At 35.9% G+C, this 26610-nt stretch overlaps 1 protein-coding gene across 2 annotated transcripts in view; it reads right to left on the reverse strand.

Annotated features, from left to right (window-relative positions):
* Nucleotides 1-26610, reverse strand: part of SNX29 (sorting nexin 29) — a 714032-nt gene that overhangs the window by 668660 nt on the left and 18762 nt on the right. For both annotated transcript variants that reach the window (XM_044659168.1, XM_044659176.1), the window contains exons 2-4: nucleotides 24936-25000; nucleotides 24297-24349; nucleotides 1242-1366 (exon numbers count right to left, since the gene is read on the reverse strand). In XM_044659168.1, the coding sequence (XP_044515103.1) occupies nucleotides 1242-1366; nucleotides 24297-24349; nucleotides 24936-25000 (243 nt within the window). The remainder of the gene's footprint in view (nucleotides 1-1241; nucleotides 1367-24296; nucleotides 24350-24935; nucleotides 25001-26610) is intronic.

Consider the following 26610-nt stretch of genomic DNA (forward strand, 5'->3'; position numbering starts at 1 on the left):
TGGGAAAAATCATGAATCATGTAACCATGGAAAAATATTCTAAATTAATTAAGTAAAAAGTTTTCAAATAAAAGAAAGAAAGAACTAGACTTGGGAGTCAGGAGTCCTGGGCACTAATTTAAGTTCTGTCATTAACTAGCTTTGTGACCTTGGGCTAGACATTCCCATTCTCTGGGTCTTGACAACCTAATCTCTAAAGGAAGGGTATTAACTGGATAAACTCCTAGGTCCCTTCCAGCCCTGGTATATTCCATGATGCTAACTATTTAACAGCTTGGGCATGCACTCTCAATAGAAATTGGCCACAATGGGCTCTCATTTTCCCCTGTGAAATGATGGCAATCATAAGACAGCACATTTTAATTAGCAGCAACACAGACATTACCATGATGCTTAGAAAGAATCCAAAATCTTGAACTATATTGGGCAGTACAGACATGGCCTGAAATACAAACTACTTTTAAACTACCAACCAACTTCTTCCCTACAATTGATGCAATTGTAAATGACAGCGTCAAAGTGAATAACAGTAAAAATAAGTTACCGAAACTAGGCTGTGGATGGCCTCCTTTTGCAACACAAATTTAAAATACATTACATAAAAACTACTGCAAACCAAGACCTAGTTTTTAAAGAAAGAATTATGAAATGTCATGATCTTCACATGCATAATATTAAGCAAAGTATTAATTTCCTGCCAACTGCCATGCCACATTTGTAAAATAAATTCATTTTACAGCAAAATATCTTGCTACAGGATCCTGGATTGTATTCAAAACTTAATGTGGCTTTGAAAATTCTGCATCAAGAATAAAGGTAAGAAACAGCTAAGGAGCTTCAGTGGCTAGAGAGCCAGGCCTAAAGTCGGGAGGTCCTGGGTTTGAATGTAGCCTCAGACACTTCTTAGCTGTGTAACCCTGGGCAGCTCACTTAACTCCAGTGCCTAGGCATTACCACTCTTGCCTTAGAATCAATACGTAGTAAACTGGAAGGTAAGGGGGGGGGAGGGAGGAGGGAGAAGGAGAAAGAGGAGGCAGATGATAAGAAAAGTAAATGAAAAAAGTCCATCCAGACCTGAACTGTTTACCAAATTTAAAAAACAAAATACAGTCTTACAATTCAACTTATTCTCCTGCCTCTTCCATGTACCAAATACCTAGACAATAATAATAATAATAATAATAATAATAATAATAATCAATTATAAATGTCAAACCCCTGCTCCATGGTGCAGTCAGTACCTGTCTCTGTCTTGCTAGAGAATCCTGCTGCCTGTTTGATTGCTGCCGCTGTTAATGCTAATCCACGACTCCTCTTCAAGCCATGCTGTAACACAGATTCAAACTGGGCACACAGACAAGTAACTCTGTAACAGAATAAATGATTAATCAAACCATCATGTGAAGAGAATAATAAACACACTGGCAACAATGTCCAGATGCAACTGATTCAGATGTGGGGCAGGAATTTATGACATCTAGGTAGCTATTGGGTACCAGTATGTTAAAGGAAAACACTTGGCCATTTACTTCTCTGGGGCACATATCAGAAATTACTTTTGATTTATGCTAATTTTACTTAATATATGGAAGCACCATGTAGTCTAGCCATACTCATCATACTTATTAAAACACAGTAACAACAATTCATAAGACATAGGAAATGAAATTTGTGCAAGCAGCAGGAGAAGAAAAAGTCAATTTAGAAACAAATCGGTGCATGTGAGAGTGTTAATCATATCCAATTCACAAGTCACAAGTTTCAGGTCTAATTCACCTCACACATTTACAATAACGAGATTATATTTTCATGGTTTGAATTTACAATGTACCAAGTTAAAGACTTGCATGTAACTTCTTATCATGATACATCCATTGACAAACAACAGAACTTCTAAATTCTTGTTTCTTGTTTTGCTATGGTATCTAATGTTTTTGCCAGAGATTCTGTTTTATAAGTCAATGTCAGAGTTGGCTAAATCTTCAACTAAAAAAGTCACAAGCAAGGTACAATATTATCCACAATAATTGTAAAGTGGTGTGGCAAAGTAGATAGGGTCCTGGACTTGGAGACCAGAAAACCTGAATGCAAATCCTGTTTCACAAAGTATGTTGGCTTTGGCAAATCACTTAAAACTTTCTGGGTCTCAGTTTCTTCATCTTTAAAATGAGAAGTTTGGACTATATTGCCTACACAAGCTCTCCTCTGGCTCTAGATTTATAATCTTGTGATCCTATTAACAAAATGAACTGGCCCTAATTATTATGGTTACCAACATAGAAAAACACAAAAAAATCATACTCTTCCACAAATGCTTCCAATTCTTCTTTGTTGTTCATCAATTCAGGGTTATCATAGACTAATTGTACCACATGGCACAATCTAACAAAATTACTCTCATTTCCTGTTCCACACCCATTTACACTCTTGGCTCCAGCCATAGAAAATAAACCTACTTCGTCCTGATGGAGAAGAGTTCCCCCACTCTCCTACGTACAATCAACCCAACAGCTCTACGCCAAAGAGAATAATAACATTTCCTTTTTCCCTCTATCAGTGTGAATTGAGCTTTGGGTCTAGGCCTCAAGACAATTGATTCTGTCTGCCTCAGTTTCCTCCTCTTGCTAGAAGGGTATAATAAGAGCATTTACTTCCCAGGCTTGTTATGATGATAAAATGAGATCATATTTGTATGTTACTTAAAAAGTGTTATGCGAATGATAGTTTTACTATTATAATTATAATTACTGTATCCTTGAACCACCTATAATCCCAGAACTAAACCCTATCTAACTTCTTTTCTATATTCAGGTAACTAGAGACTATGAGATACTTGGTTGTAGAGATGTCTACCAAAACTATCTCAATATCACTATGCAAAAACATTTTGATGTCCCTAAAAGGAACTCAAATTTTTTTTGACAATTTCAGGTGAGCTTATTGAAATGAAAATTGGCCAGGTTTGTGTCCCAGGAAACCAGAAAATACCCAAGGGGAAAAGCACTGTTTCAGAAATAAAAGGGAATTGGTTCATTTCCCACCTCTACTATCTTCTATCTGTGTGACCTTAAAGAAGTCACAATTTCTTTGTGCCTTACTTTCTTCATATGTAAAAAGAGGAGGTTGGAATAGATGGCCTCTTATATCCCTTTCAACCCTAGGCTTATGATCCTTAATTCTGCAAATATAACTAACAATCTGATTTCTTAAAATATTAAGTGATTCCACAATCAAGTATTTTATTTTTGCTCCTTTGAAGGCAGAGAAGAAGGTGATGAGAGGAGAAAAGATCCATTTGACAACCAGAATTATCTTTAATTTTTTTTTATTTAACAATTTGTTTGAAACATATTGTATGTACTTGAAGGGTGGTACAAAAAGTAAATAGATGCAGTTCCCACCATCAAGGAATTCATAAACTAATAGAAGAAAAAAGAGAAGGGTAAAACATAATAGAGAAGTACAAAGTGCTATGTGGCTCTGGAGAACCTATCCAACTAGGGGGATAAGGGAAGGCTTAATAGAGGAAGTGATATGATAAAGAATGATGATTTACACATGTAAAGAAGGGCAGAAGGCTGGTACAGTGACAAGAAAGGTCTTTCAAACAGAGATGAATGGCAAAGGCCAAGATGCAGAGGCAGAGGCAGAAAAGGGAGGCAGCTATGTTCAGAGAGCGAAGTCATCCAATTTAGCTAAAGCTGAGTATGTGACAGCAAACAAGATGAAACAAGATCAAAAAAGGAGGTTGGTGTCAAAGATGAGAGTGCCTTGAAAATCAGGTAAAGGAATTTGGTCTTTATTTAGCAGGTCACTGAAGGTTCTAAGCAAGCAAATGTTATGATCATTTTGCAAAAAGATTAATTTAATAGCAAAAGGATTAACCTAAAAAAGATTAATCTAATAACTAACCTAATATAAGAATAAACTAATAAAGGACAGAACTGAGGGATAAAGGAAAGAGACCAGAAAAATACCAGTTCAAAAGCCCAGGCAAAAGGTAGTAAGGGCCTAAACCGGCATGGTGGGAGTGGGAATGGAAGATGAAAGTAAGAGTCTGGGGTTTTCTGTTGTCTCAAGTCCAAGCAATTCCCATATTTAGAAGTGGTTACAGGTGCTAACAACTATAATTGCATGAAGAAGTTAGTCAGATCAGATCATATATCTTGGTAAACAACTCTCGCAAGTCAAACAAATCGTGAAAAGAGAAGCTCCCAAGCCACATTTCCCCAAAAGTCCCTTCTTAAACTTTTAGGATAACCTATGCACCCTGTACACTAAACCCAACTAGAAAGGGCCAAAGGAACTCAAAAAAATTATGTCTTCACCCAAATCTCAAATAGACCAAGGCCTTAAGCAATGATTTCTCAAATCATATAAATTTTTGTCGAGCAACTACTACATGCAAGGCAAAGCAATGTAGTAGATCCTGTTTAAGATACAAAAAGCAGGGACTTCCAGTTAAGATGGCGGCAGAGTAAGGAGCAGCTGCTCGATCTCTCCTAACCGAAGCATGCAGGACTCCTCAAGGGGACATAAAAACGAATCCAGACGGAAGAAGGAACCCCACAACAGGGCGCAGCATTGAAGGTACTTGGAATCGGGGCATTTCCATGCTATAAAAGGGTGAAACAGCTCTCACTAAAACGCGAGAGGAAGAAGCCCATCCATCCCCCCCCACACCACGCACAGCACCAAGGCCAATGCATAAGAGTGAAAACAGGATTGGGGCAACCAGTAAATCACTAGCAGCCCCAAGGCTTGTACCTGAGAGCTGTAAGACGTGGGACCCCAAGTGGCTGGGGGTCACGCACGGACTTTCCCGAGCATCTGCACGGGTGAAGACATTGCCCTAGGAGCAGACAAAGATCTCGAAAGCAGGGACTTTCCCAGCATCTGCACAGGTGAAGGCATTGCCCTAGGCACAGACAAAGATATCAAAGGCAGGGACTTTCCCAAGCATATGCGCGGGTGAAGGCATTGCCCTAGGAGCGGACAAAGATCTCGAGCCCAGGCTTGGAACTTGAGAGGGGACCCGGTGCAGACAGGAGCATGGCTGTGGAAGCAGCCCCTGAGACTGCTGAAGGAGCCTTGGGCAGAGGGGCAGACCGGGGACTACCAGGAAGCTTGACCCCGAGGACAAGGAGACTGGAGCCCTCGGGATCTTAGAAAGCGCAGGCAGACCCCGAGTGTGAAGACAAAGCTGAAAAGGGGCAGGGCTAACAATGGCAAGCCGAGAACCCCAGAAGAAAAAGATTATCAAGAAAAACTCTGGAACACTCGACAACTTTTACACATAGAAAATTGAGACAACAGAGGAGGACAAACAAGTATCCAAACCTTCCCAAAACAATGAAAACTGGTCACAAGCTATTGAAGAGTTCAAAAATGAGATGTTGAGGAAGATGGAAGAGATCTGGCAAGAAAATAACAGCTTAAAAGGCAGAATTTCACAATTGGAAAGTGAGGCAAGTCAACTGAAGACCAGAAATGACCAGATTGAAAAGGAAAACCAAAAGATTATAACTGAAAACCAGTCCCTAAAGGCTAGAATTGAGCAATTAGAAGCCAATGATCTCTCAAGACAACAAGAACAAATAAAACAAAGTCAAAAGAAATTAATAAAATCAAAAGTAAAAGAACTATTGAATTAATAAATAAGACTAGAAGCTGGTATTTTGAAAAAACAGATAAAATTGACAAAGTACTGGTCAATTTAATAAGAAAAAGGAAAGAATAAAACCAAATTGACAGTATTAAAGATGAAAAGGGAGACCTCACCTCTAATGAAGGGGAAATTAAGGCAATCATTAAGGACTATTCCGCCCAATTATATGGCAACAAATATAACAATTTAGGAGATATGGATGAATATTTACAAAAATATAAATTGCCTAGATTAACAGCAGAAGAAATAGAATACCTAAATAATCCCATATCAGAAAAAGAAATTGAACAAGCCATCAAAGAACTCCCTAAGAAAAAATCACCAGGGCCTGATGGATTCACAAGTGAATTCTATCAGACATTCAAAGAGCAACTAATCCCAATACTATACAAATTATTTGATATGATAAACAAAGAAGGAGTCCTACCAAATTCCTTTTATGACACAAATATGGTACTGATCCCAAAGCCAGGTAGACCAAAAACAGAGAAAGAAAACTATAGACCAATCTCCCTAATGAACATAGATGCAAAAATCTTAAATAGAATATTAGCAAAGAGACTCCAGCAAGTAATTAAGAAGATCATCCACCATGATCAGGTGGGATTTATACCAGGAATGCAAGGATGGTTCAACATTAGGAAAACCATCCACATAATTGACCATATCCACAGTCTAACAAACAAAAATCACATGATTATCTCAATAGATGCTGAAAAAGCCTTTGACAAAATACAGCATCCATTCCTATTGAAAACATTGAAAAGTATAGGAATAGAAGGACCCTTCCTAAAAATAATAAACAGTATAAGATACAAAAAGCAAAAGATGTGGTACCTGTCTACAAGAAGCTCATAATCTACTTGAATTACAGATATGCCAGCAAAGTACACATAACACTATACTGACCAAATCTGTTTCACAATAATTTGTTATAACACTAAGGTCATCAAACCCTACTACAGACAGCATCAATGAGGTCTCAGATCATATAGCTGACAAAGACCATAGCCTATAATAAAATAAACATTATTCAAAGCAACCAGCTACTCCTTGTAATCCTGCTTTCTTTTTGTAAGATCAATACACATCATCAGGTTGGGTCGCTTACATAAAAGAAAGAACAAGGGTAAGGGATGGACCTGTGATTTCATTGGTAAAGGGAAATCCCAAAAGATGATACTTCCTCTATTGGCGCACGTAAGCCTTTCTTAGCTTCATAATTGGCCCTCTGTCCACTATGACAAAATGTCTCCCAAGAAAGAATCACAGTATCAATAATTATTTGCTAAGTGACCAATGAACAGAACAGACAATATATCTGGTAAGATGATAAGCTGAAGCAGAAGACTTCATAGAATTCTAGTTTTATCTGGGTTTCAACTGATGATTAAAATGTAAACAGCGAGAAGAAATAGATACAAACAAAAACTTGGTTTTGGAAGTTAGATGGTGTAATCAAGGTAACAGTGAGCAGAACAAGAAGAAAATAAGTGGAAGAGTGAGTTTGAAAGGTAAGTTGGTAGTAGACAACTGATGACCTTGAACATCAGGTTAAGGAGATTGAGTTTTATCCTACAGACAACTGGGAGCTACTGGAAGTTAAAACTCCCTGTAGTTACTATCTTTATTTGGAGAGACTGGGCATAAAAGCAGAGGCAGCCTATAAACAGTATATTTAATCTTAAAATACAAGTAAATAAGCAGCAGGGATAAGATGGCTGAATAGTAGAAATTTTTTTTAAGTCACAGGGAGTCATTTTTCTAAGCCAGGTCAGCATATGAAGATGGACAAAGAAGTATGTGGACACTGAGGATGGCATCTAGTAAAGAAAGTAAGACACTGGGCATTCTAGTGTAGAGAGAAGCTCTGCTCCAAGGAAAGAAGAGGTGCCATATTCAGCATGTTGTGGCCTAAGTCTGTGTAGGCTGAAGAAACAGATGCCAGCCTGAAGCTCTGTCATTTATTTCCCAGTTCTGACTTAGAGATCTAGATTAAAGGAATATGGTTAGGCTGTGTACTGAACAGGGAGCAAGTTCAGAAATAAGTAGCAGGGGGGCAGCTGGGTAGCTCAGTGGAGTGAGAGTCAGGCCTAGAGACAGGAGGTCCTAGGTTCAAACCCGGCCTCAGCCACTTTCCAGCTGCGTGACCCTGGGCAAGTCACTTGACCCCCATTGCCCACCCTTACCACTCTTCCACCTATGAGACAAAACACAGAAGTACAAGGGTTTAAAAAAAATCTAAAAAAAAAAAAAAAAAAAGAAATAAGTAGCAGTTGTAGGGCTCAACCCTGTAGGAGCATTGCAAGAGTCTCAATTCCAATGTCTAGTCCTCTCTGAATAGCCCTGAAAAAGAATAATCAGGCCAGGAATCCCAAAGGAAAGTCTGAAGAGCTTTCCAGTTGGCTCATTGTGGCTGAATCCCACAGCAGTCTACTGAAACTCCAAGCACACAGTCCTCTTGCTCAGGTCTAAACCCAGGTAAGAAACTTGCAGAGCTCAGACCAGGCAAGGGAGCAAACAGACTCTGCCCTAGATCAGATGACTTTGGGAGCAAAGCTTACAGGTCTCCAGGTGAACTATCCTGGAGATCCTGGAATAACCAAACACTCAATAACTCAAGAAAGCAAGAGCAAAGCAAGTCCAGATTTTCCCTTCAGAAGTACACTAAAGCCTAGTCCATATATAATGTCTGAAGTCAGGAAGAATGAGGAGAAAATAAAAGAATCATACCTTTTATTAAAAAACTACTTTGGCAACTGGAAGAATGGGGGGAGGGGGGAATCATACCTTCTATAAAAAGCTATTTTGGTAACAGGGATACTCAAGATATAAATTCATAAGAAGAGAATGACTCCAAACATCTATAAACAAAGCCTCTAAGAAAAAAAACTCAACTTGGGCACAAATTCAACTTTAATTCCTGGATGAGATAGAGAAAGAGACAAAGAGACAGAGAAAGAAAGACAAAGATATAAATGTTTTTATAAACTAAATAAAAAGTTCTGGAGGAAAAATTGGACAAGAATTGAGAAACATAAAAAAAAATAATTGGAAAGAGAATTAACAGCTTTGCACAAAAGGTACAAATCTCATCCAAACAATAAACTCCTTGAAAATTAGAATGTACCAAATAAAAGGTAATGACTCCCTAAGACAACAGGAAATACGAAAACAAAGTTCAAAGACTAAAAAATAAGAAGAAAATCTAAGTTATCTCATAGAAAAAAGAAATGACCAGGAAAATAGGCGGGGGGGGGGGGGGAGGGTAATCATTGTACTATCTGAAAGCCATGACCCGCCCCCCAAAAAAATCCAGATATCATATTTTAGTAAATCTTAAAACTGTCAAGATCTCTTAGAATCAGACTGCAAAGTAAAAATAGAAATTCCCCCACCAATTCCCAGGAACATTATAGTCAAAATCCAAAGCTCTCAAGTCAAAGAAAAAAATATTACAAATAGCCATAAGGAATTCAAATCCCAAGAAACCAAATTAAAGATCATACATGATTTAGCAATCACCTTTACAAAGTATTATTCAAGAAGAAAAAGGATATGGGCTTCTGACCAAGAATAAGTTACCAAGCATAACTCAGGATAATTATACAAGGGAAAACTGGATCTTTAGGAACTTCAAATGTTTCTGATGAAAAGACCAGAAATGCATAGAAATTTTGAAGTTCCAACATAGGAGTGAAGAGAAACACAAAAAGGTCAACCCATAAACAATCATAAGGGTCTAAATAGTAATAATAATAATAATTAACAATTTATATTGCTTACTATGTGCCAGGCTCTGTGCTAAACACTTTACAATTAATATTTCATTTGACCCTCACAACAACCCTGGGAGGTAGGTGCCATTTTGCAGATGAGAAAACTGAGGCAGAAGTTAAATGAGTTGCATTGGGTCACCATCCTAGTGTCTGAGTCCAGATTTGAACTCAGGTTTTTTTTATTCCAGGCTTGCCACTCAATCCAATGTACCACCTAGCTTCCCCTAAACAAGGATAAATTGCTTACCTTCTAATATAAGGAGATGATATACGTGTCACCTCAGAACCCTATCATCAACAGGAATCATAGAGGGAATCTAAGTAGAAAGAAGGCCCAGGAGCAGTTCTATTATATTTTAATGAACTTAAAAGAATGGAAAGAGAGAGGAAAAGGAATATATGAGGGTAGAGGAAAGGGGAAAAGAAAATTAGGGAAAATCATCTTATAATTGGGGTATTTTAATAGAAGTATATAGAAACAAGGAAGAAGAGGGGTAATGGCTAATACTTGAATTTCACTCTCACCTGAGCTGGTCAAAGAAGGAAAGAATATACACACACAGAGCTGAGCACAGAAAAATATCTTGGGAAACTAGGAAACAGAGGATGAAAAGGGAAAGGAAGAGAGAAGAATTAGAGGGAGGGGAGATTAGAGAAGGGATTAGTCCTAAAATAAACAAACTCTATATCTGGATTATAAAAACTATTTATAACTATTTTTTCAGTAGCAAAGACTGGAAACTAAGGGGATGTTTAGGATCTCAGAAAGGCTGAAGGAGTTATAATATATAAATGTAATGTAATACTCTTTCTCTATAAGAAAATATAAAGATGTATGTGTTGTTTCCCCTCAAGAGATTGTAAGCTCCATGAAGGCAGGTACCATTTCATTTTTGTCTTTGCATGCCTGGCACCTAAAAGGTATTTAATAAATGTTGTGGAAAAAGAAAAAAAATGGTGAGAAAATAGCTTAAAAGAAACCTGGGAAGACTTGTATAAACTGAATCAGAGCAAAGTGAGCAGAACTAGGAGAAAAAAATTATACAGTAATAACAATATTATAAAGATAAACAACTCTGAAAGACTTAGGAACTCTAATCAGCATAATGACCAACTGATTCCAGAGAACTCATGATGAAACATAATACCCACTTCTTTATATATGAAGGACTCAGTACAGAATGAAATATCTTTTTTTGTACCTAGATAATGCAGAAACTTGTTTTGCTTAACTGAACATGTTTATAAGAGGGGTTCTGTTTTTCTTTTTTATCTGGAGGTAGGTGTAAGAGAGAAAAAACAGTAGATTATTGCCATTTTTAAATTTTTTTAATTTAAATGTTTTAAAATAAAAGTAGACAAAAATAAAATGTTTTTAAAAGTTTGTTGCATCCCTTGAGATAAAGCAATGCTGGGTAAATTAAAATACTAAAATTGACAATTACTGCCCTAGAAGGTTAAAAATAGCCCTAAAAAGTAACAAAGGGTCAAAAACTCCAATCCCAATGACATGATCATCATCTATACAAATATTCTATTTTCTAGTTTCTTATATAAATTTATCCTGAGGCCAATCTGCTCTCATTTTAAGAGCCTATAGCCATTATGGAAGGCCAAAAAAATACTATATAGATTACTGAGAAATCCTTATTTCAACATCCCACAAAGACAGACTTTCACATTCCATAAAGACACAGAGTACATTTGTTAGCTGATACCAACCATGGAAAGGCAAAGCTTAAAAATTCATCTGATAAGATATCATGTTCTCCTAAATTCCAAGATCTCAGATGAATAGTCAAGTTATTTAGGCCAAAAGGTAAATTTGCTTGTTGACTCTTAGTTGAAGAACTTATTAGAATTTGCTATCTAACTGTATATACAAAATTGAAAACTAGTGGGGAAAATTTATAAGAATTAGTCATTCCCCATTTGACAAATGGTCAAATGATATAAATAGGCGATTTTCAAAAGAAGAAATCGAAGCTATCTATAGTCATATAAAAAACGTCCTGGGGAGCAGCAGGGTGACTCAGTGGAGTGAGAGCCAGGCCTGGAGGTGGGAGGTCCTAGGTTCAAATCTGGCCTCAGACACTTCCCAGCTGTGTGACCCTGGACAAGTCACTTGACCCCCATTGCCTAGCCCTTACCACTCTTCTGCCTTAGAACCAATACACAGTATTGATTGTAAGACTGAAGGTAAGGATTTAAAAAAAAAAAGTCCTAAATCACTATTGATTAGAGAAATGCAAATTAAAACAACTCTGAGGTACTACCTCACTCTATCAGATTGACTAATAATTGACTAGCAGAAAAAGAAAATGACAAATGTTGTAGGGGATATAGGAAATGATACTAAAGCACTATTCGAATAGTTGAAAACTGATCCAATCATTCTGGAGAGCAATTTGGAACTATATCCTAAGTGCTATAAAACTGTCCAGTGATGGGCAAACTTTTTAAAGAGGGGGCCAAAGGAAAGGAAATGCTCATTTGTCAGTCTGTTTCTAAGGCAACTCTTTCGAAGTTTCATTGTATTGTATCTACTCATTGTATTCGTCAGATTAGGAATAATGTCCTTCAGCTGGATAGGACATTTCAGGGGGCTGCATCTGGCCCGTGGACTGTAGTTTGCCCATCACTGGATATACCCTTGGACCCAGCAATATCCTACTAAGTCTATATACCAAAGAAATCAAAGAAACAAGAAAAGTATCTATATGTGCAAAAATATTTATAACCATTCCCTTTGTGGTGACAAAGAATTAGAAATTGGAGGAATGCTCATCAATCAGGAAATAGCTGAACAAGTTTTGGTATATGACCTTAATGGAATACTTTTGTTGTATAAGCAATGCCAAGGAAGATGGTTTCATAAAAACCTAGAAAGACTTATATGAACCAATTCAATGTGAAATGAACTAAGTAATAGCAATATTGTGCAATGATCAACTGTGAATGACTTGGCTATTTTCTCAGCAAAAAGTGCTATCCACATCCAGAGAAAGAAGTGATAGAATCTGAATGCAGATTAAAGCACACTTTTAAAACATTTTTTATTTTTGTTGGTTTTCTGTTTTTTTTATCTGTTTTCTTTTGCAACATGGCTAATATGGAAATATGTTTGTATGACCATGCATGTATGATCTATACCAAATTGCTTACCTAGTCACAGGAAAAATGGGACAAAAAGAATTTGGAACTCAAATTATTTAAAAATCAATGTTAAAAAAATGTTGCATGTACCTGAGGAAAAAAATATAAGAAAGGAAAAAAATTAGTGGGGAAACCCATATCAATTTTCAAAACTAGAACTAATCATTAGAGGCTGCTGATCCCAAATACTACCAATATTAAATCAAACAAAGATTCAACAACTTTCATTGGAATTCAAAGGAATTAATTGGTTATCTATATACTACCAGTAATCCTACAGTAGTTATTTCAGTACTCAGTTTTTTTCTCTACTATCCTCATAAGAAGTAGTCAGTTTATAAGCCTGACATTTGTTTCCAAATTTTTAATAATTGTTTCTCTGAGTTGAGCTTAAAACTGTCCACAAACTTAAACATCTCTGGATACAGCATAACAACCAGCTTATTATAAGGACTCAGCAAATATTTGTTTTAATGAGCCCTGTCCTAGATTGCCAAGTCTACTTAGTCTACTACGTTAATCTATAATAGGATTGCAAGGAATCTCATACTTTCTAGAACAGCAGTTAAAAAGCAAACATTGTTTTAGCAAAAAGCTAACAAAATCCCCATTTTCCCAAGTTGCAACCAGACAACCCAAATTAACCTGTCTGGGGTCACAATGGGACATATATCAAAAGGACAATTTAATATAGCATGGCTTTCAGCAGGCCCATTTGAGAAAAACAAAAGCACAAGTTAAAATACAATACAAAAACAGGTTAGATTTTCCTTACTAGGGTAATTTTATGGTCATCTAACACTCTCCTAATAATGTCTACACTTGCAAGGATTAAATTGACTCACAATATATCACAAAAATGGGTTTTGTATATTTTTTTAAAGTATTACTATAGTACAGGTTTTACATGAGGTTTGTTTGAAATAGGTCACTCTATAAAGCCTTGGATTGATTATTTAATTCTTAAGAAAAAGAATATAATCCTATCCTGATCTCTGGCTTATACATAGAGAATTTTGTTTAAAACTATGACAAATGGTTTTTTTCCTCAATCACATCGATTGAGTTTGAAAACCTTTGGGAATTTAAGACTGGAAATGTTAAAGAAATCAACATTCCTAAAGGTTCTTTAAACCAATGCTACCTCATGCAATAGCCCTCCCACACCTCACCATGCCATGAGCAAGGAAACTGGCAGGATTTTTCCAACAGAAATTAGAATAATCACTCTAAGACACATCCAGGAGACATAAAAGGAACAAAAATAAATGGAGAGTGAAGAAAAGTGGACAAAATGGTGAAAAAGAAAAGATGTGACTAAGAGGAAATGAAATGCTTATGATTTTACTAAGATGACTCAAGTGGCAACACAGAGTTATATCATTCCAACAGCAAAACCTCCATAGTAGTATACAACAAGGACAAGACAATTATATTAACCTGCTCCAAGAAAGTATAACTAGGGGAAATGACCAGATTTTTAATGGTATGTTTCCTGTCAATCTTCCAAACTGTGGATAATATAAAACAAAATCATTTTCCCAAGGGAGCAGAACAAAACTGGTATCTCAGTACAGATTGATAGGCAGCTTGGGGCAGTGGAAAGAGACTGGAGTAGGAGTCAGAAAGGTAGGTCTATCATCTTGGTTCTCCTATTTGTTAGACCATGGACAAGTTACAACTTCTCTGAACCCCCATTTTTCTTATCTGTAATATGGGAATAGTAAGAGCTATTTAGCCTATTTCACAAGATGGATCAAATTAGATAACAACTATAAAATGACTATATATATATATATGTATACATATATATATATATATAAAGAGCTATAGGAATGTAAAGAATTATAATAATAAGCTTTTGTTTATTATTATCTCGTGACTAGAGATCTCACAAATTAAGATTTAGATACTAACAAAAAGAGAGCAACAGAAGAGAAAAAGGGCCCAGAAATCACTCGGTATAAGAAAAGGAGTAAGACTAAGACATTACTGTGGTATGGAAACTGGGTGTGAAGAAACAGGGGAAGAGTCAACAGCCCAAATACTCCAAAATGCTTGCTACCTGCTAGACCTACTAAAGAAAGGCAAACTCACAGAGAGCTGGCTGGAAACTATCCCATGACCTCTTGTTCCTCATCATACCATTGTCCCAGAGGGTACCATTCTAACATAAGGCTTTCATAAGATCAATACTGAGGTATATTTTAAAATTAGAAAGACAAAACAAAACTCCCACCATAGGAATACTTACCTTAACAACAATCAATTAAAAATAAGAAAGAGTTTATTCAAATATTGATAGGAAAATAGTACAATCCAAATTGATCAATTAAACCATAAACTCCCAATACGATTTATCATACAGTGGTTCCCCAAAAAAAGCATTTATCTTATCAATTAAAAAATAACCAAAAATATAAATTATTTACAAATTAAAGTGCTATAAATTATATATAAAAGTGCTTTGTCCCAGTTGGAAGTAGAGAGAAGATAAGGGAGAATAATATCATTAAAATCCTAAAAAATTCTAATAGGGATGACAGTTAAAAAATTCCTTTTGATGTCTCCTTGCCTTGTAGCATAGTCCAGCATGTAAATCCTGTGGCAAAGAAAAAGATAAAAACCACATGATTAATATCTAGAGATGTTTAGAAAGAAGAAAGAAATGCCTCAGGAAACCATTACATTTCATAAGTTCCAAAGTGAATACATGTGACATGTCTCAACTGTACTAAGAATACACTTTTCCCACAGAAGATGAAAGAAAACAGTAACAATAGCTTTTGGGAAGGCTGGTGGGGAAGAAGTCAAGGATGAGGAGACCAAATGAATAAGTCACCTAAAAAGTTCAAAAAAGTCTTCCATTCTAGAAGATGGAGAAAAAAGTTTATACCAAAACTTACTAAGCACTCACAAATTCCATGTTTACAGTAAATTTCCTTAAATTTGGTTCAATAATATTTTTGTGCATGATATTAACTATCATAGCAGACAGACTTTTTCCTCAGCTAAGCACTATGAAATTCTAGCAAAATTAGTCTTTCCAGGAAAAAATATATGTAGAAACATATGATGCTACTTGTAAAGTAAAGATCTCTGTCAAAAGGTCATGATGACAGTTCCTTTGACTGAATACATATGGAAGTTCTGGACTGTCTAGAATTAGAATTTGAACCCCAAGACTCTAAACTCCAGTTTCCTATGTTCCTTCTCACGTTACATCCTTACATTTTGGAGATAAAAGTTTGTGTGTGTGACCTCGCCCCTCTCTCTTTCCCTGAGAACACAGCTGGGAAAACTTTTCTTTACTCAGGCTTTTATTTTTGTCCTTTTATTTCTTCTACTTCGAATGATTATTAATAAACCTTATAAAATATAATACTTGGATTTCTACATTCTGCTAAATTCTTCTTGCCCATTATTTCTAAAAGCCATAATACTTAAGGGATATTTAAAGAGTCTCTAAAAGTCCCTTTTTTCAGCAGCCCAAGTCTGACTAACAGACTAAGGAATAATTTTAACTAACAATTAGCAAGCATTTTTGGTCTTGGGGAAAGAAAATAAACAAAACAGGGGAAAAGCACCAATGAAAACTGACAAACAGAAACTGAAGTAACACTGCCAAACCATAGAGCTACGTCACTGTCTACCACTTCTTCCCAGGGATACTTCCAAGAACATAAACTTAAAGACAAAAAAATTCCCCTGTAATTTCCTTAGATACAAACATCTCATTAAGGTTTAATTGTATGATCTGCTACATATTATGGTGACACAACTTAGAAATGAAATAATGAAAATGTTAGCAAACCTGTTTGCATAATGAAATAACAAACATTTCCTGATTTCTTACTACTTATACTATATGGTACCATGCTAGGCATTATGAGGAATGTAAACAAAACCCACTCCCTACCTTCATGGAGCTGACCCTCCACGTAAAGGAAATAAGATGGGTAGAAACATAAGCAGATGTAGAATATAATAAATATGTAATAAAGTAAAGACTTTGTAAAAAAAGTTTTTGAATTGGTACTTTCAACAGGCAGAGGTTGGGACAAGAAAATCCAAATGAGAGGAATGCTGAACAAAGCTGCACAAAGAAATAAACTATTAGACATAGACAAGAAGAAATTCATAGAAAATATTTAATTCAATATGTACCTACCTTGTGCAACTGCAATAAGATTACAATGAGGAAACAAGACATAATCCCTACCCACAAGAAGCTTAGAATTTAATAAGAATATAAGGTTATCTATAGGAAGAGGAAGAAAAATGAGTGAGACATATGGTATAATAATATACAAATATTATTATAATAATATGATTATAATAATAATAACCCTGTACACAGTAGTAACAAGAATAATAAACAAAAGTTTATTATTATAATTCTTTACATTCCTATAGTTCTTTATATATAGTCATTTTATAGTTGTTATCTAAGTAGGTATAAGTAGAATCAGCAGGATTTAGATGTGGGAAGAGATGCAAAACTAAAAGGTATTTTCAAAATTTTAACAGTGGGTGACTGGAAAATGTTGGTGGCACTAAATGATATTGGAAAAGTCAAAGAGGAAAAGGTAACAAATTCAATTTGGGATAAAATAATTATAATAGTTCAATTTTTTCTAGTGCTTTAAAGTTTTAAAATGCTGATAACTGTACTCTGAGGCAGTTATCATAAATATCTCCATTTTATAGATGAGTAAACTGAGGTTTGCAGAAATGGAATAATTTGCCTACACACAAGTAATAAGCTCAGTTTTCTTTCTACTATACCATGCTGTTAGATATTAAGTTGTATTAAACCAGCAGAAAATGGAAATGTGACTCTGGAGTTCAGAAAGTAGGTAGATGTAATAGAAGAAGATTAGGGCTTCATCCACAAAACATCAATAGCTAAGGTTGTAGGAATAGATGAGATATCAAGGGAAAACAGCAAAAGGAGGATAAAGAACAGAGCCCTACTATAAAATTGCGCATATCCTTTGACCCAGCAAAACCACTACTAGGTTTGTATACCAAAGAGATCAAAGAAAAAGTAAAAGGTCCTACTTGTACAAAAATATTATTATAGCAACTCTTTGTAGTGGCAAAGAATTGAAAACTGAGGGATGCCTATCAATTGGGGAATGGCTGAACCTTGTGATGTGACTGGGATGGAATACCGCTGTGCTATAAGAAACAAGGGGCAGGATGGTTTCAGGAAACCTGGAAAATCTCATATGAATTGATTCAAAGTGAAGGGATCAGAACCAGAGGAACCCTGTACACAGTAGTAACAAGAATATTGTAACAATGATCCACTACGAAAGACTTAGTTACTCTGATCAAGGCAATGATCTAAGACTATAGTAGCGAACCTATGACATGTGTGCCAAAATGGGCATAGGAGTCATCACCCACCAGAGTTCATTACTAGAAAGGCCGAGGGATTTAGGGGAACTGCTCCCTTCCCCCTCTCCACCTTGCCTGCAGACATCTTTTTCACTTCACCCACCCCTCTGCCCACCAGCCCACTGGGAGCATTTCCTCCCCTGTCTGGGATAAGAAGTGGGGGGGACAGGACTCATGGGGGGACAGCATGTGGTCTCTGGTTGGGCCGGGGCATGGCACATGGGCTCTAAAAGGTTCACCATCACTTATCTAGGACAATTCCAAAGGCCCCAGGATGGAAATTATAATCTACCTTCAGAGAGAGGACTGATGAGCTTTGCATGCACATTTAAGCACAATTTTTTTTCACTTTTTTTATTTTTCTTGATTTGTATACATGTGTTTTATTTTGTAACATGGCTAATATGGAAATATACTTTGCATGACTTTACATGTATAATTGCTATCCTATTGCCTGCCTGAAGGAGGGGTAAGAGAAAAGGAGAGAATCTGGAACTCAAAATTTTAAAAAATGAATATCTTTAAATTGTTATATAATTAGAAAATATTTAACAAAATAAACAAAAATACATATATTTTTTAAAGAAGAGAACCTTAGAGGATACCCATACATTTAGGGCATACTTTAAAGAAGAGGAAGAACTGAAGAAATGGGAGAAACCATAAAATAGATAAGGAAATAGGAAGGGTAACCTAGTAGCTCAATGGATAGAGTGTCAGGCCTAGAGACAAGAGGTCCTAGATTCAAATGTGACCTCAGATACTTCTCAGTTGTGAGAACCTGGGCAAGTCACTTAATCCCAATGACCTGGCCCTTGCTCTTCTGTCATAAAGTTGCTACTAAAACAGAAAGTAAAGGTTAAAAAAAAAAAAAAAAAAAGGTTATTGGTAAGAATAGCAATTTCCCAAAAGCAGAGAAGAAAACCAGATTGCCAAAGATTGAGAAGTAGGAAGTAAGTGGAAACAGTAAGTGTAGACTGCGCCTTCTACTGGCTTTAAAATAAAAGAAAGAAAAGAAATGGAACTGTAACTCAGAACTGAGGCAAAGTCTTTCCTCTTTTTAGGAGAGGGAAGGCGAATTAATATATTTGTATAAAAGAAAGTGAAGATGGAGAGAATATAGGAAATAGAAGAAAATAGGGCAAGTAAGTGGTCCAGCAGAGAGGATTCAAATCTAGCCTCAGACAATTACTAGTTGTATGACTCTGGACAAGTCACTGTTTGCCTCAGGTTCTTAATCTGTAAGATAAACTAAAGAAGGAAATGGCAAACTACTCCAGTATCTCTGCCAAGAAAATTTTGAATGGGGTTATGAAGAGTCAGAAATGACTAAAAAGGACAAAATAATAACAGAAAAAAATAGGACAAAAACCCTGGTAGAGGTCCATCTATTCCTCTTAGACAGGAGGCCATAAAGGAAAATAAAGATTCAGTTAAAATTTCAGATTTGAATTAGAGAGGGTTGACAGTACTCATATTAGATCTTTATTATCTTTTAAATAAAGTAGTAAAAATAAGGTTAACACAAGGATTGGGAGCACAAGGAAAACACAAAAGTTCTGGAATAATTCAATAAGGTCATGTTAAGAAATGAATAAGCAATAATAACAGCTCCCATTTATAAAGTGTTTTATAGGGGCAGCTAGGAGGCTTAGTGGAGAGAACCAGGCCTGGAGACAGGAAGTCCTGAGTTCAAGTATAGCACCAGACACTTCCTAGCTATGTGACCTTCGGCAAGTCACTTAACTTCAATTGCCTACTTCTTACCATCCATCTGCTTAAGAACCAACACTAAGTATAGATTCTAAGACAGAAGATAAGTATAGATTCTAAGACAGAAGATAAGTATAGATTCTAAGACAGAAGATAAGGGTTTTTTAAAACGACTTAAAGGGGCAGCTGGGTAGCTCAATGATTGAGAGCCAAGCCTAGAGACAGGAGGTCCTGGGTTCAAATCTGACTTCAGACACTTCCCAGTTGTGTGACCCTGGGCAAGTCACTTGACTCCCATTGCCTAGCCCTTATCACTCTTCTGCCTGGCTCCAAGACAAAAGGTAAGGGTTTTAAATTAAAAAAAAAAAAAGTGACTTAAAGTTTACAAAGAAGGAAGCATAATATACATGGCATCCAGGGAGCTGGGTTCAAATTCTTCCCTCTTGGTGGCTGTGAGACCCTGAATCACTTCATTAGAGACTTCAATAAACATTCAACTCCTATCTCCAAATTATAATCTGTTGGGCTGGATTTCCTAAAGCTTCAGTTTCCTCATCTGGGAAATTAGTATAATGCTTGTAGTATTTATCTCTCAGGATTATTTTAAGGACAACATCCAATGTCATAAATAAAGATGCTTTTTACAAACTTTCAAATGCTATATAAATTTCACCTATTATTGTATCTCTTTTCTTTCTTGTTCTATGCTAGCACCGAGTGGGTACTTAATATATGTTAACTGACATTAACTGGAAATGTAAGGTTCAACAAAAATTTGTAATATATTACCCTTCATATGCAAAGAATACCATCACCCAACCATACACAAAAGATGATTCATTCTTGAATAATTAAAGAAAAAGCAGTCCAACATCAAAACCAATTTTCAAACACCAAGGGTATTTTTTGACCTCAAACTTCAAAGTCTTCACAAAAAAAATATTAATATTTCATCTGGGAACAAAGGCAGGATATGTCTTATAAGAAGTATAAAAAGTAAAAGCACAGTCCAGAGGTCCAACAATGAGTCATGCTGTCCATGTGATAGATTCAAGGGACAGAATAAAAAAGACATATACTTTTGGACCTGGACAATGTGAGGATTTGCTTTGTTTTGACAAAATATCTTTGCTTCAAGGGAGCAGCTAGATAGCTCAGTGAATTGAAAGCCAGGCCCAAAGACAGGAGGTCCTGGGTTCAAATCTGGCCTCAGACTCTTCCTACCTGTGTGACCCTGGGCAAATCATTTAACTTCTATTGCCTGGCCCTTACCACTCTTCTGCCTTGGAAACGATACCCAATATTGATTCCAAGACAGAAGGTAAGGGTTTAAAAAAATATTTGCTTCAAGAGTTTTCTTTTCTTTTTCTTTAAATTAAAAGGGGAAATGGAAAAGAAGATAGTTTAGTGACAGAAATATAAAAAAAAAGTGAATTAAGCATTGTCTTCAATGCACAGAAGTAACAGAAATAAGATCAGAAAAAAGCACAAAGCAGGACATGTTGAATTTATTATATGCTTGAAAGGAAAATCAATCTATGCATAAGAGAGATTCATCACTTCATGTATAATTCTCTTTTTTTTCATTTTGTATATAGAAATGTTCATCCTATTTGGTACTTGTTAAGATTAGAAGAAAAAAATTAATTACTTTTGCAAAAATTAAGACTAATTTTTGGAAATTAATTTTTAAAAAGCAATTGTGGACTAAGAAAAATCACATGAAACATTGCTCCAAATAATTGATGATAGATATGCACACCAAAACAACACTAAGATTTCACCACTAACACAATGATTAAGCAAAGATGACTAAATATGGGAATAGTAAATGCTGGAAGAATTATGAAAATAAAACTGAAGGTAATATTATTAGATCTGTAAGTCAGTCTAAACATTTTGGAAAGCCATTTGGAAATATTAAAGCAATCAATAACACTGATTAAGCACCTATCTGTGCCAAGCACTTTGCTAGGCACTATAAAAGATGAAAACAATCCTTACTCTCAAAAAGTTTACATTCTACTAAGGAAGACTGAATAAACATACATTTATGTATGTATATTTACATATATATGTCACACAGCTAATAAACATCTTAAGACTAGATTTTAATTCAGGTCTTTCTGGTCCCAGGGCCAGTGCTTTGCTTTTAAAGATTTTAAAAGACATCTGATTTGAAATATCCAATAGGCACCTGGGGCTATGGGAATGAAGTTCAAGGAAGAAATGTGAGCTAAATAAATGAATCTGTGAGTCATTTGTATAGAGATGATAGATATATCCATGAGAACTGTTAGGTTATAAGGGGGAAGAGGGGCAAGGGGGATGGAAAGGAAGAAAGGAGAGAGGGGGAGAGAGACAGACACACAGAGAAACAGAGAGAGGGTAAGGCAGGGGGGAAAGAGAGAAGAACAAAGATATAAGAGAGGAAGAAAGAGAGAGAGAAACAGAGAGAAACAAGAGAGAGAGGAAGTATATGCAAACCGAAAAGAGAAGAGGGCCTAGGACAAAGTCATGGAAAATACTCACAATTAGGGAGTATGGCATAATTTATAAGATAGCAAAGGAGACAGAGAAGAAACAGTCAGAAAGGTAGGAGAACTAGGAGAGAATAGTATTAGAAAACCCTACAGAGTGGTCAGCAATATCAAATCCAAGAGACAGTGGAGGAGAAGAAAAATGGAAAAAAGTTCATCAAAGTTGGCAATTAAAGGACTGTTGGTAATTTTGGAAGGATCAGTTTCAGCTTAGTGATGATGGTGAAAATCAAGATGATGAAGGATTAAGAAATATGAGGAGAGAAAGGAGGTACAAATAGCTTTTTCAAGCAGTTTGGCCAAGGAAGGGAAGAGAAATATAGGACAAGAGCTTGAGGGGATGGTAGGATCTAGTAAGGGGCTGTTTTAAAGATGGGTAAGATTTGAGTATGTCTGAATAGGGAAGGAACTAATATATAAGAAGAGATCAAAGATTCAAAACTGAAGTTGCAAACTGTTGGAGACAGCCTGGCTTTGACTAATAAATGATGCTAACAAAGTGACAGAAATGCCCAAACCCTTCATCCCAAATATTCCACTATTAATCATGGTGATAAAGAAAGTCAGTGATAAAAACAAAGGTCACATATATCCCAAAATTTTGTGGAAGTAGGTGATATTATCACCCCTCTCATACAGATGAGGAAACAGGTTAAATAATTTGCTCAAGGTCACACAGCTAGTGAGTAACTAAGAAAGGATTCTAAATCAGATCTTTCTGATTACAAACAGTGCTAAGTGATAGAGATACAAAGACAAATTAAACCATACTTGCCCTCAAGAAGCTTACATTCTACAGAGGGCAAACAACATGTACACAAATAAATAAATACAAAATATAAGTCTGCAACTAGGTGGCACAGAGGATAAAGTGTTAGACTTGGGAGTCAGGAAGCCTTGAGTTGGAATTCTGCTTCAGATACTTCTTAGTTGTAGGATGCTAGACAGGTCACTAAATTTCTCTCAGGATGAGTTCCCTTATCTGTGATATTTTTGTGTGTTGTCTCCTCCATAGGATAATAACAATAACTACCTAATAAGGTTGTTCTGTGGATTAAATGAGATAAAATATGTAGTATTCTGCAAACCTTAAAGTCCTATATAAGTGATGGCTATTATATATATAAAGTAAATGCAAAATCATTCAAAGTAGAGTCAACAATAGGACTTTATCCCACTAAGTTAACTCTTCCAAAGTCACAAATTTAATTTAACTTCATTAAAACCTATGCAAAAGTTTATTTTTGTGCTCTTTTATGTCTGAATTATTAAGTCTTAATAACTTTCATTTATGTTCCTAACTGACTGGTCCAAAGTTCTTTTCTCTATGAAGAGAAAGAAAAAAAATTGAAATGAGAAAAATCAAACTTACAAATTAATTCCAAGTCTCAGCTAAAATAAGAGAACAGATAAATAAAATCTACCTTAAGCTCTTGATCAGCAAAGTAAGACAACTCACAAATCTACTCACAGCCAGTAGATACCCAAAGAAGCAGTAGTAATAGTATTTGAAGATAGGGAAATCCCAGGTGAGGGTTAACTCCTGGTCACCAATGTTGTTATGATCTTAGAGAGCTGCCTGGAACACTAAGTGTTTAAGTGACTTCCCCAAGGTCACACGGCACATGGCAGAAGCAAAACCTAAGCTCAGCTCTTCATGGCTTTAAGTTGACTCTGGTATTTCAATTATAAATTATATAAGAAATAACAAGTCAACTAAATTAGCTTATGATATCTGTTAGCTTTCAGAAAGAATCAGGTCAAGGGGCAGCTGGGTAGCTCAGTGGATTAAGAGCCAGGCCTAGAGATGGGAGGTCCTAGGTTCAAATCCGGCCTCAGACATTTCACAGCTGTGTGACCCTGGGCAAGTCACCTGACCCCCATTGCCCACCCTTACCACTCTTCCACCTAGGAGCCAATAAACAGAAGTTAAGGGTTTAAAAATGTAAAAAAACAAAACAGAAAGAATCAGGTCAGCTTCTCTACAAAGTCTCATAGTTGGTTTAAAATAGTTTTTAAAAAGGGATATTTTACCTGCTATCAGAATCTGATGCTATTTCCTTTCTTCCTCCAAAGCGGATCTGGCACTGTATCAAAAAAAAGTCATTTACATTAATGGTTGAGATGGAATATTTTAAATTGGTCCATCAATAAAGATTTTTAAAGTATCTACTATATGCTAAGCACTAGTGATACAAAGTAAAGACAAAAAACAGTTCCTGCTTTCAAAGAACTCACAATCTAATTGAGAAGAAAACTTATAAACAACTATGTACAAACAATTTTCAGGAGGAAAAAGAGGGTATGAGAAGGACAAACTTAAAATGCTGAATCAGAATCTTGCTGTACTTTAGCTATTATCACAAGACTAAGAAGTCAACAAGTAAACTGGCCCTCTGGTTATCCTTTAAACAAAGCAAGGAAAAGTCCATCTTTTAAAAAGGAACAAGGAAACACTTATCAGAAACTTACTGTTAGAGGGTTTCTTTAAAGTTACTAAAAAAAAAACAAAGTGGTAAACTTTCTGGGTCCCTATAACTCACAAAGTGTCTATTATTAAGGGCTGAGTCAGTAAAGGAATACCTACCTATGCAAATCAACAAAAGGAGGATTCTTTTACAATGAAGACAAACTAACCGCCCAATCTTACTAGCATAGTTTTCATCCCCTTACCTGTTTAACAGCATCCAACAGCCGCTCCAGAAGAAACTGTCTTTTGGTATCATTGCTCTGTGATCCTATAATTCAACAAAATTATATTTATTTTATTTATCAGACATATGTTAGGACTTGAGATATCATAAAACATGGTTTTTCTGTATTGAAGTGATTATCTCTGAAACCAATGTTAAACCATAATTCAAGTGACTTTTGCAAAAAACAACCAATATTTACCAGACTCCTTAAATATCAATAAGATTAACCCCTGAAAGGTACAAATCAACATGTACTTATTAAGCACCTACTATATTCCAGGTAGAATTGACATAAAATGCTTAAAACACAATATTAGGCAGAAAAGGTGACTTAAAAATATTAGCCTTTTACACACTATCTACAACTTACCAAAGGGAGGTAAGCATTCACAGATTTTCACTCTAATCTGATGACATGTTCCCTTCCTATTGGCTTTCTTGTTCAAATCCCTGAAACACCTTTTGAACATCTGTATCTATAAATAAAGTCTGCTCTTTAATTAGCTGAAAGTTTGGTTTGTGCTATTTTTTACCTAACAGAAATAAAGAAGTTTTTCTTTCTTTTCCCAGTTACTATGCTCAGCAGGTCAGTCTGCCCTTTCAGCAATGCTGGTTTGAAACACAGCATGGTATGTTGAATTTTATTACTTAAGACAGGTAAGAGCTAGTTCAAGTATACAAATAAATCTACTACAGTGTGACGGAATTTGGAGGTATAAAGTATATGAAGTTTAAATAAGTCATGTGTATTTAACCTGAAACAGGTAAAAAACATCATAGCATTTCTTCTAGGATCTCTCTGACATTACTCCCCTTTTAGCCTTTCCAAACTAAAAAACCCTTAAGTCTTGCTTCTCCAGACCTAGGTCAAATAACTGCCTTTGGAAAAGTAACTAAAGACTCCTTTCCATTTGAGACAATTCTTCTTCTTATAATATTTGATTAATGCTGCTATATTCTTAGCCAACTCCCAATTGGGCTCTAACTCTAAAATTCCCATTTTCTATCTCCATCCTATTTTCTTACCCTTATTAAGCCTAATCCCTTTTATTCAGTATTAGCACTTTCTATACTCCTCCCCATAACCTTTTTTGATCTGGTATACATTTCCTAAAAGCCATTTCATCCTTAATCCCAGGCACCTCATTAGGACAACAAGATTTCCATTCTCCTCACCCTGATACATATTAACCACGTATACTCTCTGAAGAACTCCCCATGGAGGAAATCTTAACATACATTATCTCATTTAAAACTATGGTTTTTATAAGCAAATTCCCAAATGTCTCCCACTGAACATGAATATTTGCTCCTTCATGCATGCTGCTGAACAAAAGTAGCAAAAATCATACAACTGTCCTGAGTCCACTACAAATTTTTTTACATAATCACAAATGAGTGTTCACTACAGCAAAGCAATCCTAATATATCTCCCTTATCAATTCCCTATCCTACTCTCCACAATGACTCATTCAAACTTTTTCATCTTTCCCTCAAATCTTCCATGGCTTCCCCTCTCCACCCTTTCACAATTGAGAACCTTGCCTCATGTTGTATAGAAAAAAAATTGAGGCTATTCACCATGAACTCCTCTTTTCCCTCTTTCACAATTCCTACCATTTAGGTGCCTTTTTGCACATTCTCCTCCTTCA

This window comes from Gracilinanus agilis, chromosome 1, assembly GCF_016433145.1.
Source record: "Gracilinanus agilis isolate LMUSP501 chromosome 1, AgileGrace, whole genome shotgun sequence".
NCBI lineage: Eukaryota > Metazoa > Chordata > Mammalia > Didelphimorphia > Didelphidae > Gracilinanus > Gracilinanus agilis.